General features: G+C 37.0%; 2 protein-coding genes across 2 annotated transcripts in view; one reads left to right on the top strand and one right to left on the bottom strand.

Annotated features, from left to right (window-relative positions):
- Positions 1 to 1,518: 1,518 nt before the first annotated feature.
- LOC111405653 (auxin-responsive protein SAUR32-like) lies at positions 1,519 to 2,468 on the bottom strand. The gene has a single exon (XM_023034631.1). It carries the CDS (start codon positions 2,039 to 2,041, stop codon positions 1,661 to 1,663), a length of 381 nt encoding a protein of 126 aa, XP_022890399.1. The 5' UTR covers positions 2,042 to 2,468; the 3' UTR covers positions 1,519 to 1,660.
- An 8,506-nt stretch (positions 2,469 to 10,974) lies between these two features.
- Positions 10,975 to 13,681, top strand: part of LOC111406600 (probable 6-phosphogluconolactonase 4, chloroplastic) — a 3,175-nt gene continuing 468 nt past the window's right edge. Inside the window, exons 1-3 of the mRNA XM_023035991.1 lie at positions 10,975 to 11,641; positions 11,718 to 11,853; positions 13,288 to 13,676. Coding sequence (XP_022891759.1) covers positions 10,989 to 11,641; positions 11,718 to 11,853; positions 13,288 to 13,676 — 1,178 coding nt within the window. The 5' untranslated portion in view covers positions 10,975 to 10,988. The remainder of the gene's footprint in view (positions 11,642 to 11,717; positions 11,854 to 13,287; positions 13,677 to 13,681) is intronic.

Genomic DNA, 13,681 nt, shown 5'->3' with positions numbered 1-13,681 from the left:
AACTGACCTGTGCGTAGTTAACGCGCACTTGAAATAAAGTAAAGAACGTGGACGACAATATGTTGTTGGGACCCATTTCTCAAATCTTATTGGTCATTTCTAACAAACCTAGCCATCCAACTGTTAAGCATTTGCCATAATAAATAAACCAACTGATATGGTGACATCTAGATGGCTTAATTAATAATCAAATGTTGTTATTGAAAGTAATTTTTTAGAATCATTTTTCATGTTCATTCTCAACTATGTATTCTTCACTATATATTTATAATTTTTATACCTAATTTTTAACCATAAATTCTTAAAAAATAATAAATTATTTTTCACTTGATTAATCTAATTTAGACAAGCATATCAAATTAACATTAAGGGCCGGCCTTGTGATATTGATAAAAAGTTGTAGGGTTCATAAAATGCATAGTGATTTGTGAATAAGTGGATAAAATTTGTTACGCTCTGTTTGGCTCCCACCAAAATTAAAATTCATTTTTTCCATCTTCTTCTCAATTTTACATTCCTAATAAAATAATATTACACATAATCCCAATTTTTTTAAGCACACAATCTTCAAAAAATTACTATTTCAAAATACATTTTCCCAAATTCTCATTATAATTTGGGGCAAACATTGGCGATTCCATTTTATCTAAAATATATTTTTATCTCTCTTATTTTTTAATCAGTATTTCTAATAAAATAATATTACACATAAACTTAAAAATATGCCTTCTTTGATACTCACACATTTTTTTAAAAAAAAAATCAATATTTCAAAATACATTTTTCTCAAAACTACATTAAAATGAAGGCTAAACATAGGCTGAATTCAATAACATGGATCATTAAAATTGAAGTTTGATCAACATTTTAAAACAGAAAATTTACCAAAGAAGCGTTATATATGTTAGATGCATAATTATGCAATTATTTTACCTTTTTTATGGCCATTATAAAATTGAGGAAATTAATAATTGAATTGTGAAAAAAGGCAAGTGCCTAGCGCGAGCCTTTTTTTTATTAGTTTTTTTGAAAAACGAATTGTTAAAAAGTAAGAAAAAAATTTGATTTTATGTGTAAAATATTTTATTATGTTAATATATGATTGAAAATGAATTTAATAAAGAATTTTGAAATGCTGTGGTGCTGCTCACCCACAACTTCGGAAGAAACGAAAAATCTAGATGGGTCCGAAAGCCAATTGCTGCTTGCCCTCTAATTTAGCATTACAATGCCCCTTTTCTCGACAATCACATTGCATTCAGACTGAATAATTCTATTAATCTTCGTTAGAAATGAGTGTTAATTTTTTTTCTTCAAATTAAATGGACACATTTTCTCCATTATTGAAATTTAAAAAGGAAATATGGAATTAATGGTAATTGTTAACAAATAAATGTATTCTGAGTTTCTTAATAATAATAATAATAATAATAATAATAATAATAATAATAATAATAATAATAATAATAATAATAATAATAATAATAATAATAATAATAATAATAAGAAGCAAAAATCTATTTATGAATATCATAAATTTCATCATCATCTTCCACTACAACGGCACAAGCGGATCAACAATCAATAACAACCACTGATTCAAAAGGAAAAAAAATATATGTATTAAATTTGAATCGCCTAATTGCCAAACTCATAAATTTCAAGCTTTGAAGCATAAAAACTGGTGGTGGTGTTGGTGGTTGTGGTGGTGCTGGTGGTTGTGGTTGTGGCGGTGTTGAGATTTCTCTTTGTCAATCATATCCTGAACATGGCGAAACTGTTCGACATGGCAAGGAATATTAATTGGACCTTTTTGATCAAATCCATATTCATTTTCGGCCACTTTAAGCAACTCCATGAAGAGCGGATGGTTGATATAGATCACCGGAACAACGAACCGCTGCTGCTCCTCCCCTTGCCCCACCGTTATCGCCACACGACCCTTGGGTATATCCTTCTTCCCCTGGTGGTGGTGGTGATGGAAATGAATCAACGCCGTGTTCAGATGGAAATTCAGATGACTTTTATCTCCACTACCCATCTCAAGATCAAAAAATACACAGCAAAACAAGAAAATCCTAGATTTTCTCTAGTAGAAATGTATAGATCTAAAAGACGTTACAAGAAAACAAGAGAAAAAGGCCAGGGGTCTGATGCCGAAATGGCAAGTTTAAAGAGCGAAAGGGAAGAATTTGTTAAGGATGTTGGAATATTGCTCATGATAAATTATGGTATAACCCGAAACTGTAAAGCATATGAAAAATTTGTGTGAAGAGATTGAGACGAATTTAGGGAATACAGATGCCTGTATATATACCCACACACACGCGGAGTGGGGAATCCTTGCAAGTTGTAGCTGTATATGACTTTTGGGTTTCTTAATTTATACGCTGAAGTGTTTTCTAGAGAGGTAGAGAAGCTGAGCGGAAATAGTCATATTGATTACTTGGGAGACGGGAGTTGCTTGCAAGCTTGTTTTGTGATGGTTATGAAACGAAGGGACTCATTGACAAAGTTAAAGGCCAAATAAATTAAAAAATATATTTTTAGTTAAGGACCAAGTTTTGAGGGGATTTAAGGGACGGGGTCAATATTAGAAGACTAGTTCGAATTTTAATTTTTTTTATTTATTACTGAAAAACCTGACAAACATTGCTTTATTTGTCTATTAATTTTTCACATTTTACTACGTTATTTTTCTATAGTATTCATTTTTAACTATACATTCTTTATTAAAATAATATTACATGTAAATAAAAAAAATTCCTTCTTTTTTAACCACACATTTCAACATCAATCACTATTCCATGATACATTACTCACAAATAATGGGGCACGAACAAGCACTAAATGGACAAGTAGCAGCCCGCCCAAATTTTCATTTCACTCCTTGAGGATTAAAATCAGAATTTGAATAAGTATTGATAAAAATTAATGAAATGTATTATTGAAAATTAGACCCTTTAAAATATGTGGTTAAAATTAATTACTGACTTTGATTTAGGTTAAAATATGAATTTTAATTCCTATCAAATAGCGGATTAATAATCATTTAATTCTCAGAAAATAGGTCGGACTTTAAAAATTCTAAGTTTCTATATTCTACCTCTAAAATTGAATAATATCATTGATTTTCGGGGGTAAATTAATAAATTTTTAATAACTATTAATTGGCCAATTGACACAATAGGTTCATATCCACTTCACTACCTAATCTTCAATATCATTTTGCTTTTAATAATTGAACCTCATATCGATCATTTTTTGTGCACACATCTACCATCTCATTTCGCTCATTTGCTCCGTCAAATTGTTTCATGCAATCCACTCGTGAGATTTGCCCAATTGTAATTTGATCATGACACTATCTCCCATATTTTTGTAAAAATTTAAGGTTTAACATGCCAAAGCAAAATTTGAAACTTGCAACTCAACACAAATCTCGAGTTCTGAGTGACACCCTAAATTTGTATGGCAAGTTAACATGTCAAATCTTCAGCTTGCTATTCAAAAATCGAGTAAGTTGACCAAATATTGACTTTGCTAGACTGACCAAACTTCAAACGTGTATAAATTTTTTTTTTTTTTTTTTTTTATCCACAGCCCGAATTAATGGAATTGTACTTTATTTTTTGTCTATTAAACTCGAGACTTCCATCGAAAACTGTAAGCTTGTCATGACAAATTCTAGATGTGATAAGAACTCAATATTTGCGTTTAGTTGCAAATCTCGATTTTTATTTCAGCATATCAAACCTCGGAATTTTAGAAAAATAAGTCAATTTGTGTCTTGACCAAATTACCATTACAAAAATCAGATGAGTGAACTACGTGATCATTACGTAGCAAATAGACGGAATAGGACGCTAAATATGATTAGGGTAAAGAATGATCAATAAGAATGTTCTAATGCTAAAAGTGAAAGTAGACCGTAGCTAAGGCAAAAAATTGCTAGTTAATAGAATCTTAAAGATGAAAACTATAATTCAAAATAAGCATAAAATTAATGAATAAAAGTTAAAAACCTTTAACCATCGTTTGTTGTAGATTAAAATAAACAATTAAGCCCTTGTTTGGTAGTCTTTTTTTTCAGAATACATTTTTCTCTCACTTCTTTTTAATCACACATTCTTTATTAAAATAGTTTTACACGTAAATCAAAAACTTTTCTTTATTTCTCAACCACACATTTCATATCAATTTACTATTCTAAAATGCATTTTTACATAAAAATATCTATCAAACACCCCATAATATTAATCATATGGTATCTACAACTTTTCTACCATATGTGTTATCAACTTTTATCTATATCTATTGAAAATATAATTTTTATCTACACCAAACAGGAGTTTAATTATAAGAATTTTGCTATTTGTACATTGACATTGACACTGCGGTGCACACTCATGTGAGGGGCCATGCCCAATAAAAAAATGTGGGTCCCCTTGTGTGAGAGGCGTGTCAACGCTGGTGTACGTGTAGCACAATTGTAATTATAATGTGACGTGTTTATAAATGATGTAGTGTCGACCGACATAAATATATTGATTTGGGTGGATTAAAATCAGATTTTTTTTTTAGAATTTGATGAATTGTATAATTAAAAAGTTATGAAATCCATAATATAAGTGCTTAAAACTTTAATCAATACCAAACAGGTTGGTGTGGTCAAGTATTTCAAAATGACCTTCCTTTTACAACTAAATTGGCCCGCAACTTGCGCGCCTGATGGGGCCGGGGCCGCCGAAACAATGGCATATTTTGTGGCATAACCATTTTCCGTTACGAAAAAGTAAGAATCATGTGATCCGCAATCATGACCCATTTAAATTTTTTTTTTAATTTATTTATTTATTGCTTGTGAAATAACAACAATTTTTTATACCTTCATTTTCCATTTTGGGGTTATCCTGGAACTACAAAGTACAAACAGAATTGAAAATTAAAATTAGACAAATAAAATATTTTGATCTTCTCCTTGATATTTATATTACAATCAAAGGAATCTAAATTTCGATAATCTTACTTCAATGAAATGTGTTATCAGATAAAATTTATTAATTGTCTTACTTAATGACTCAGCGTACAACACATACTTTAATTTGTTATTAAAATATTTTTTTTACGCCAATTAATTATTTATTATTATTTTTTTTTTTGGTGAATTGAGTTTTGTTATGTTGTTTATTGATGGATAAATATGACAATTTATTCATTTTTGTTTTCTAAATGATCTTCCCCTCAGAAATTACCGGGGAGAGTGTTTTCAGTGCGAGGCAAATTTCTTGATGATTTTCTTCAGATATTTTCTGTCACACTGAATTCCACTGGGTTTTCACGAATTCGCCTCTTGGGGACAAGCGCACAATTCTATTTCAATTGAAACTCTATATTTTACTTATTATGGCTAGCCGACGAGTGATGTGAAAACCAACGTTCGACTCACGATTAGAGAAATTTCTTATTAAAATTTTACATTCTACTCATTATGGTAAGCCGATCTACGGACTAATTCACATGAACCGATGAGCTCGTGAGCCATTTTGCTTGATTAGACAAGCTTGCAGAACAACTCAATCAAGCTGTTGAGTTGCGAGCTAACTTGTGAGAGTTGACGAACTCGCACGAGAAAATCGTTGCTCAACTCGCTATGGAACAAGTCAAGACAAGCTGACGAGCAACTCATCCCATTTAACACCCCATTTATAAACAACGTTCTTGTGTGAACTAGTTCCAAGTGTCTTTTCACATATGATGAACAATCATGGAGTTGACCAGCTGGTACCAGCAAAACATCTTTAAGTATCCCTTGAGAGGTCCCTCAAAGATGGGATGTGTTACGCCTCATTTTATGAGCCTTGGAACCACTCCGACCCTCCGAAGCCAGCCTCTCCGAAGTGATACACCGATTCCTGCCACTGATCTGCCGAAGTGTCCCGTCTCCGAGGTCGGCCGAGGTCGGGTTCAAGTGGCTTGAACCCCCGTTAGAAGATTCGCTACCAATTTAAGATTTGCTCTGCATATAAGGTTTAAATTGATGTGACGTCCCCCATAAAACTATTTGATGTGACTTATCAACTTTATGTCAATTCAACTCGGGGGAAACAAACTGTCCGCCCACTCTACAAGCGCGGCTGATTGACGCCTATGAGCAGACGCTTCATACCGTCAGATGTATACACGTGTTCCACATCCCACGGTTCATACCACCTATAAATACCCAAAGATTGGCCAGAGGCAAAGGGAATGAAACTCTCAATAGATAGCACTCCATAACAAGTTTATATATTCTCCTCCCCCTTTATTGACTGATTGATTTGTGTAGTCCTTGGACACTGTTCCGACCACCCAAACTTAACTTGACCGTCGGAGTGTATACGGCCGCCACCACCGTTGGTTCCGGCCGTGTGCGCCTGACAGTTTGTTCATTTCGTAGGGAGGAATACGTGGAGTAGCTACAAGTTGGCCACGTGGAAGAGCCATTTTTAGAGGTCAACAGGATGCCATACACATTGATTGTATTTTTTGATGTTAGGATATCATAGAAGACAAATCAAGTGCTTCGTATAAGGCTGTATCAACATCCAACTGCACTTAAATGAGGAACTCATCTTGAATGCAACCGGGTAACAATCATAAGACTTTGAGCAGAGCATTGATCACCACCTTTTTCAATTTAACTGCACATTGCTTGCCGTTAGCCAAAGGGAGGGCATGTAAGCACAGTATTTCAAAAATAAATGGTCTTCTTCTTTGGCCTCAATTGAAAAATGAAACATAAGCATCATTGATATGATAATTTTCCTTTACTCGTAAGTGAAAAAATGCTGTTTACTTTGAGAGTGAATGTGTAATGTGTTTCGCCTTTGACTAATGAAACCTTATTTATTTTAAACCTTGTTCATTTATTTATAATTGAATTTTTTAAGATTAAGCAAACATGCTCCAAGTTCAGCAATAGGATCCGCCCTTCAAGAGGGTCGATCCGGTCAGACAACGAAGAAGAGTATGTCCCTCCTCCTAGAAACAGGAAGGAGAGGAGAAACTTAGTCGATTGGGGGAGCCATGGGAAAGCACCTCCTCCACCCCAAGACGTCCAAGATGACCAAGGATCAGAGGGGCCCTGCCGATCTTATGAGATTGACGACGATGACGATAACCTCCCTTTCTCAAGGGAAATCCGAAGCTTCCCAATGCCAACTAATTTCATGCCCCCAAAGATCCCCAAGTACGAGGGAAAAGGGGATCCGGAGAAGCACCTCACAAAGTATATGACGCAAATGAGTCTTAGGGGAGCCTCATCTGCTCTAAAGTGCAGAGCCTTCCATTTGACACTAGGCGGAGCCGCCGAGGTATGGTACAGCAGGCTTCCTCCCCTAAACATCAGAAGTTGGCCGGATTTGAAGAAAGCATTTTTGAACCAGTACCTCTCACGCAGGGAAGGAGAGGCGCCGATCCAACGCCTGCAAGACATGAGGCAGGCCCCCGGAGAGACGCTGAAAAGCTATCTCGCCAGGTTTACAGACGAGATTACTTACTGCGAACAGGTCACTGATAGGGAAGCCCTTTCGGCCCTGAAAGGTGGTCTCAACATGAACACTTTGTTTTGGAGGGACTTGCGCAGCAAGAATCCCTCCACTTACGACGAGCTGGTGGAGATGATGAGGGTGGAAATAATTAGTGAAGAAATGATTGATCATCGTAACCGTGCCGCGCAGGGACTCCCTCCCCCACAGAGGCAGGTAGGTCGAGGCCCCGCAGCGCACCTTGTTACTCAGCAATGGACCCAAGCAGGGCATACCATAGCTCCCACATCCGGACAGGCCCAAACTTCCGCCACATTGAACGCAGTGCCGGTATTGGCATATGATAGTGCACCCACTGAGGCAGCACCATCCGGAAGGACTGACAACAAAAAGAAGAAGAAGAGGCCCAATAGGCCCTTGCCAGGAGCAAGATTTTGTACTTTCCATCAACTATATGGGCATGACACCAGTGAGTGTCGGGATGCCAACCGGCGCCCTGATCGAAGCAATCCCCTCACTTCCGGCAGAAATGAGCACCCCCGCAGATCCACCTCCCCGAGGAGGGGAGGAAGGGGTCACCAAGAACAATCTCCTAGCAGAAGAGAATCGAGAAACCGAGTCCAATCCAGGAAAGAGAACCAAGCTCAATTCGCTGGAAGCCAGGTCATCAGGGAAATCGATACCATCATCGGAGGACCCCACGTCGGTGGCAACACCAGGAATGCCCAGAGAAATTATACAAGAGAAGCTAAGGGTCCCCCGATGATCACCTACATTGTCAACGAATCAAAAATAGCAAACAAGATGGCCCCGATCACCTTCTCGCAGGAAGACGTAGAGGGAGTTCACCATCCCCATTGCGACGCTCTGGTTGTAAGGGCCGTAGTGGCTAGAAACGGATTAAGACGCATGCTCGTTGACAACGGCAGCTCCGTGAACATATTGTTTGGCTCCACTTTTGACAAAATGCAAATTGAACATGGGTTAATCCCCATGACCGACCCGCTGTTCGGATTCACTGGGGACAGCATCATCCCACGAGGGCGGATTACCCTGCCTGTGGAAATGGGCTCGGCCCCCTTGGTCGCCCAACATTTCATGGAATTTCTGGTGGTAGATCATAGGTCAGCTTATCATGGGGTGTTGGGCAGACCGACTCTAAAAGACCTTTGGGCTGTGACGTCCATTCACTATCTGTGCATGAAATTCCCAACCGAACGAGGGATTGCAACGGTCCGGGGCGATTAGATGAGCTCTAGGGCATGCTATCTGAACTCGCTACGAAAATCGGAGCCCCGGACTGTCAATGTAATTCAGGCAGTACCCGCTGAAACTGGTACGGATGTGGAGATGCTCGACGCCCCTGAACAGGGGCATACCTCTGAACAAGAGGAAGATGTCATAATGGAAGAGGCTCCTGAACAAGGACACCCTCTTGACGAGTTAGACCCCCGAGTAATTGATTATGAACCAAACGCGACCCCAATGGAAGAACTGGAAACTTTCCCAGTCAATCCAGAAGACCCCAATCAAGTCTTGCGCATAGGGAAGTCATTATCGCCTGAAGCAAGAACTGAGATGATACGATTCCTGAAAGAAAACCTAGATGTCTTCGCATGGAAACATGAGGCCCACTAAAAATAAGGTCATGAAATTATTGTATACTTTGTATAACCAACAAAAGGAATGGCATCGTTCAAACAATGGATCTAGTGGAAGCGGAAGTGGGGGCGATGAATCTAATGATGGAGTCACTTTGTTGGAGGATTCGAATGATGACGATGATGATAGGGGATGATTGCAATTTTGATTTTGGGTATAAGAAATTGAAAACTACCAAAATGAATTTTCCTGGAAAAGATGAGGTACAATGATATCTAATGGAATCCATTAAAGATGCTAGTGATGAAAATTTTGACATTTTGAATTGGTGGAAGATCAATAAATCAAGATTTGAAATTTTATCTAAGGTTGAAAGGGATGTTCTTGTCATTCATGTATCTACAGTTGTTTCGGAGTCAGCATTTAGTACTGGAATGCGCATTCTTGATCCATTTACAAGTTCTTTAACTCCTAAAATAGTTGAGGCCTTGATTTGTACACAAAATTAGCCAAGGGAAGGATCTAGACTTTTGAAAGCTTCCCAAGATATAGTTTGCATTGAAGAGACGGAGTTCTATGAGGGCATTGAGACAGGTGTGTGTGTGTGTAATCTTATTAGTTGAACAAATTTGAATTTATTTATGTTTGCTAATAACTTAATTCTGTTTTTTCAATTTTTTCTTGCAGAGTTTCTTAATAAAAAGTATGACAAGTCAAGCAATTGATGGATAGTTGAAGTTTTTAGTATTAGTGTCTACTATTTGGTATTTGTAAAATTGTAAGCATTGGTAAATTAATCGTGTTGGATAACTTGTTATTTACATGTTATTAAATTTGACTACGTTAATTTGTAAAACTACGATTGAATGTCATTAGTTGTATTTATATAGTATTGTTATAAATATTAAAAATTTTAATTATAGTACGGAATCGAACCCGAACAGTTCCATAGTTATATTTGGACCCGACGGTTCCATTTACTAGATACTCGAAAATTTTGGTTTAATTTGATTCTAAAGAGAACCAACCCGCGCCCACCTATAATCATGATATGATCATACATCACCGTTTGGAGGAAATTTAGGTCATGCTTGTAACAATTTTTTTTATCTTTTTCCATTTTCGATTTATAGGAAAGTACTGCTTCTACAAACAAGAAATGAAAAATTGTACATAATTCACTATAAAATTGCTTACGAACAAATTATTTAAGGATTTTGTCTATTTACATTAATGTATACATCCTTATACAGTTTGTGCAAGTACAAATTCGCACGATAATTTCTCCATCTCGAAACTATTGAAAATATAGTTGTCGTTAAATCTTGAATGTAAAAAGAAAAAGAAATCTGAAATAAAAATAATAATATGACATCTAAAATCTCAAATTAGCAGAAAATGACTCGATAGAAAAGAATTCAATATTTGTTTCATCAAAGTTCGACCAATATGGCCTACATCTCCGTTTTAACGTCTCCTTACGGAGATGGCTCGAGAATTAGTAAAATAAAATTCCGACAAATACACTTTGGTAAATACGTGTCCACGGGCGGACCCACATGGGGTCATGTGGGGTCAGATGACCCCACAAAATTTTTGGGTTTTTTTTTTTTTTTTCCTTTCCAAAAAATAGTTGTTTTAACTCGTTTTCAATCCACTTTAATACATACTAAATGAAAAACGAAATATTGCATTTTTAATATCATTTCTAAGCATTCATGGCCTAATTTTTCACTTTTTAATGGTGTACGAAATGATCGACCATAGCAAAAAATACGATGTGTTAAACTTTTGACCCCACAACCCAAAACTGCTGGGTCCGCCCCTGTCCACAGTTATAAAATTAAATAAAATATAATGGTAAATACGTGTCCACATTTAATTGCGGAATTTTTTCATAAAGCACCGACAAATACACTTGGAGGCAGCAGAATCCATTATCCAAACGGAATACCGGACAACGACGTTCAACCAAACAAGCCCTACGTTTGTTCCATTCAAACAAAACAATTTCCACGTGTCACATCTCAAAACCTCCACCCATCATCGTCCGCCACGAAACAGAAACCCTCGAAAGATATCGCCGCCCCATTTCCGCCGGTGGTCCCTAATTTCACTTTCCCCATTTGCATATACATACGCCTCTTCGACACACTTCGTATGGCTTCTTCGTCTCGCGTATTCTCCTCTTACTTACGCACGCTTTGCAGTCTACCTTTTCGACGATCGTCGCCGGGAATTCCGTTGAGTTCAAGCTTTTTCATTGGTAAATCGGGTTTTGGATCGCTGAGATTGACTTCGAATTTGAGGAAATTTGAGTGCAGAACAAGAGCGTCCATGGCTGAGATTATAACTCCGAAAAGCAAAGGGAAAGTACAAGTGTTTGATGCAGAGGATGAACTGGCGGTTTCACTTGCGAAATACACAGCCGATCTAGCGAATAAATTCTCCAAAGAGAAAGATTCTTTTACTGTGGTATTGTCCGGTGGTTCTCTCATTAAATCCCTCAGGTAATTAAGCTTATCTAATTTTCATTTCAAGAAGAGAATTTTTAGTGTTTTTTTTCACTTGTTTTGAAAACTGCAGGAAATTGGTGGAGCCACCGTTTATTGATTCAGTGGATTGGTCGAAATGGCATGTATTCTGGGTGGATGAGAGAGTTGTTCCTAAGGATCATCCTAATAGCAATTATTTTCTTGCTTACAATGATTTTCTATCCAAGGTACTTTCAGTTCTAATTTTCTCAAATAAATGGCAGTGAAACTTGCATTATGGTGCTCGACTTTTTCCATTTTATAGCTTTTAAGACGAGGCGCTTCAACAAATCTTGTCAATCTTGGGATGTGTTTTGTTGTGTAAAATCCAATTTGTTATGATCATATTGAGGTGAGTCCTTAATATGGTTCGTATTGTTTGATTTGAAAGGAATTAGGATCTTGATTGGATTATGTCAAAAATAATCTGACTAATTCGGAAAAGAAAAGTAGGTTATGAGCTACATTAAGTGGTGCCAAATAACATGCTAATCGTATTACTCGAGTTCCATATAGAGAAGCACAGAGTTAATTGTGGATAATAAATTCTCCTACTGATATTAGTGAAGAAAAAGAATCAGTTTACTGATATCTGCTGACCTCTTATTTGAAGTATGGATTTTTATGATTTAAATGATAGAAAGTTGCGTCCACTTGGCCTCATGTTTGGTGAGGAGGAATAGAAATTGAATAGAACAAACAACACATACAACTCTTGACACTGAACTACGATGTTGTGTTTGGTGAGGAGGACTGGAAAACACTAAAGAACGTGTTTAGCCTGGCTTTAAAGTTGAAAACAGCTTCTATTGGGTTTTTTTTAGGCAGAATGATTGAAGACTCTATAAGGAAGAAAAAGTGTTAAAAATCAGTACTTCATGCTCTGAAGGCATTATTTGTCTTTGTGTCCGTGGTGGTGGCGGTGGTCGTTGGGGAGGTGGTACTTGAGGGGTATGGATGACTTCTTGTGTTGGTGGTGGCGGTGGTCGTTGGGAAGTTGGTACTTGTGGTGGCGGTGGTTGTTGGGAAGGTGGTACTTCAGGGGTATGGATGACTTCTTGTGTTGGCCTGAGATGGAACGAAATTGTGATTGAAATAGTTAAAAATGAGGAAATAAATTAAATTTTCCAAATAATAAAACAGTTTGGCTTGGTGTACATCAAGTTTGACGTCATGGATGACATCATGTGAGTTGACAGCTTTTTGTGTATTGATTCTAACAATATTATTTCTGATCAATGGTCAAATTTTCTACACATAAGGGAATGTCATCCAAAATGTCAACCATGAATGTACAAGTAACTTAATTGATAATAAAAAGTTTGTTGCTTTCTTTATATTGCAAATAATATTTTATATTCTCAATGTCCAGTTTAGTCGCATTTTCTAGGTTTCGAGTAGCTGATACTGCTTGTTTTTGTTGCCCTTCTTTGACGAAGTATAGTTATGAATGACATCCCATGAGACTTGTAAGATTCAAAATAATTTAATGATTTATTTTTAATTTCTTCCCTATTAGAAAGATGTTTATAACCCGACATAGGGTAAACCTAAACAGGATTTTCCCCTGATCCGGCTGGATTATGTAAACTAAGTGATTTCCTTTCTCTTTTCCATTGCAGATACCGATCCCTTCGGGTAATGTGTATGCCATAAATGATGCATTGGCAGCAGAGGCCGCAGCGGACGATTATGAAACCTGCCTCAAACATTTGGTGAAGAGCAAGATCATTGATCAATCTGAGATCACCGGATTTCCTAAATTCGATCTTATATTATTGGGCATGGGTCCAGACGGGCACGTAGCTTCTCTTTTCCCAAGCCATCCTCTTGTCCATGAAAACACGAAATGGGTTACCTGTATAAAGGATTCGCCGAAACCCCCTCTTGAGAGAATATCCTTCACATTACCAGTGATCAATGCATCTGCATATATCGCACTTGTAGTAGCCGGAGCCAGTAAAGCCAATTCCGTTCATGCTGCACTGGGTCCTGGACCGAGTTCTGATATGTTGC

Source organism: Olea europaea, chromosome 12, assembly GCF_002742605.1.
Source record: "Olea europaea var. sylvestris chromosome 12, O_europaea_v1, whole genome shotgun sequence".
Classification (NCBI taxonomy): Eukaryota; Viridiplantae; Streptophyta; class Magnoliopsida; order Lamiales; family Oleaceae; genus Olea; species Olea europaea.
Note: the sequence above shows the minus strand (reverse complement) of the source record. Positions and strands in the feature narration are given on the sequence as shown.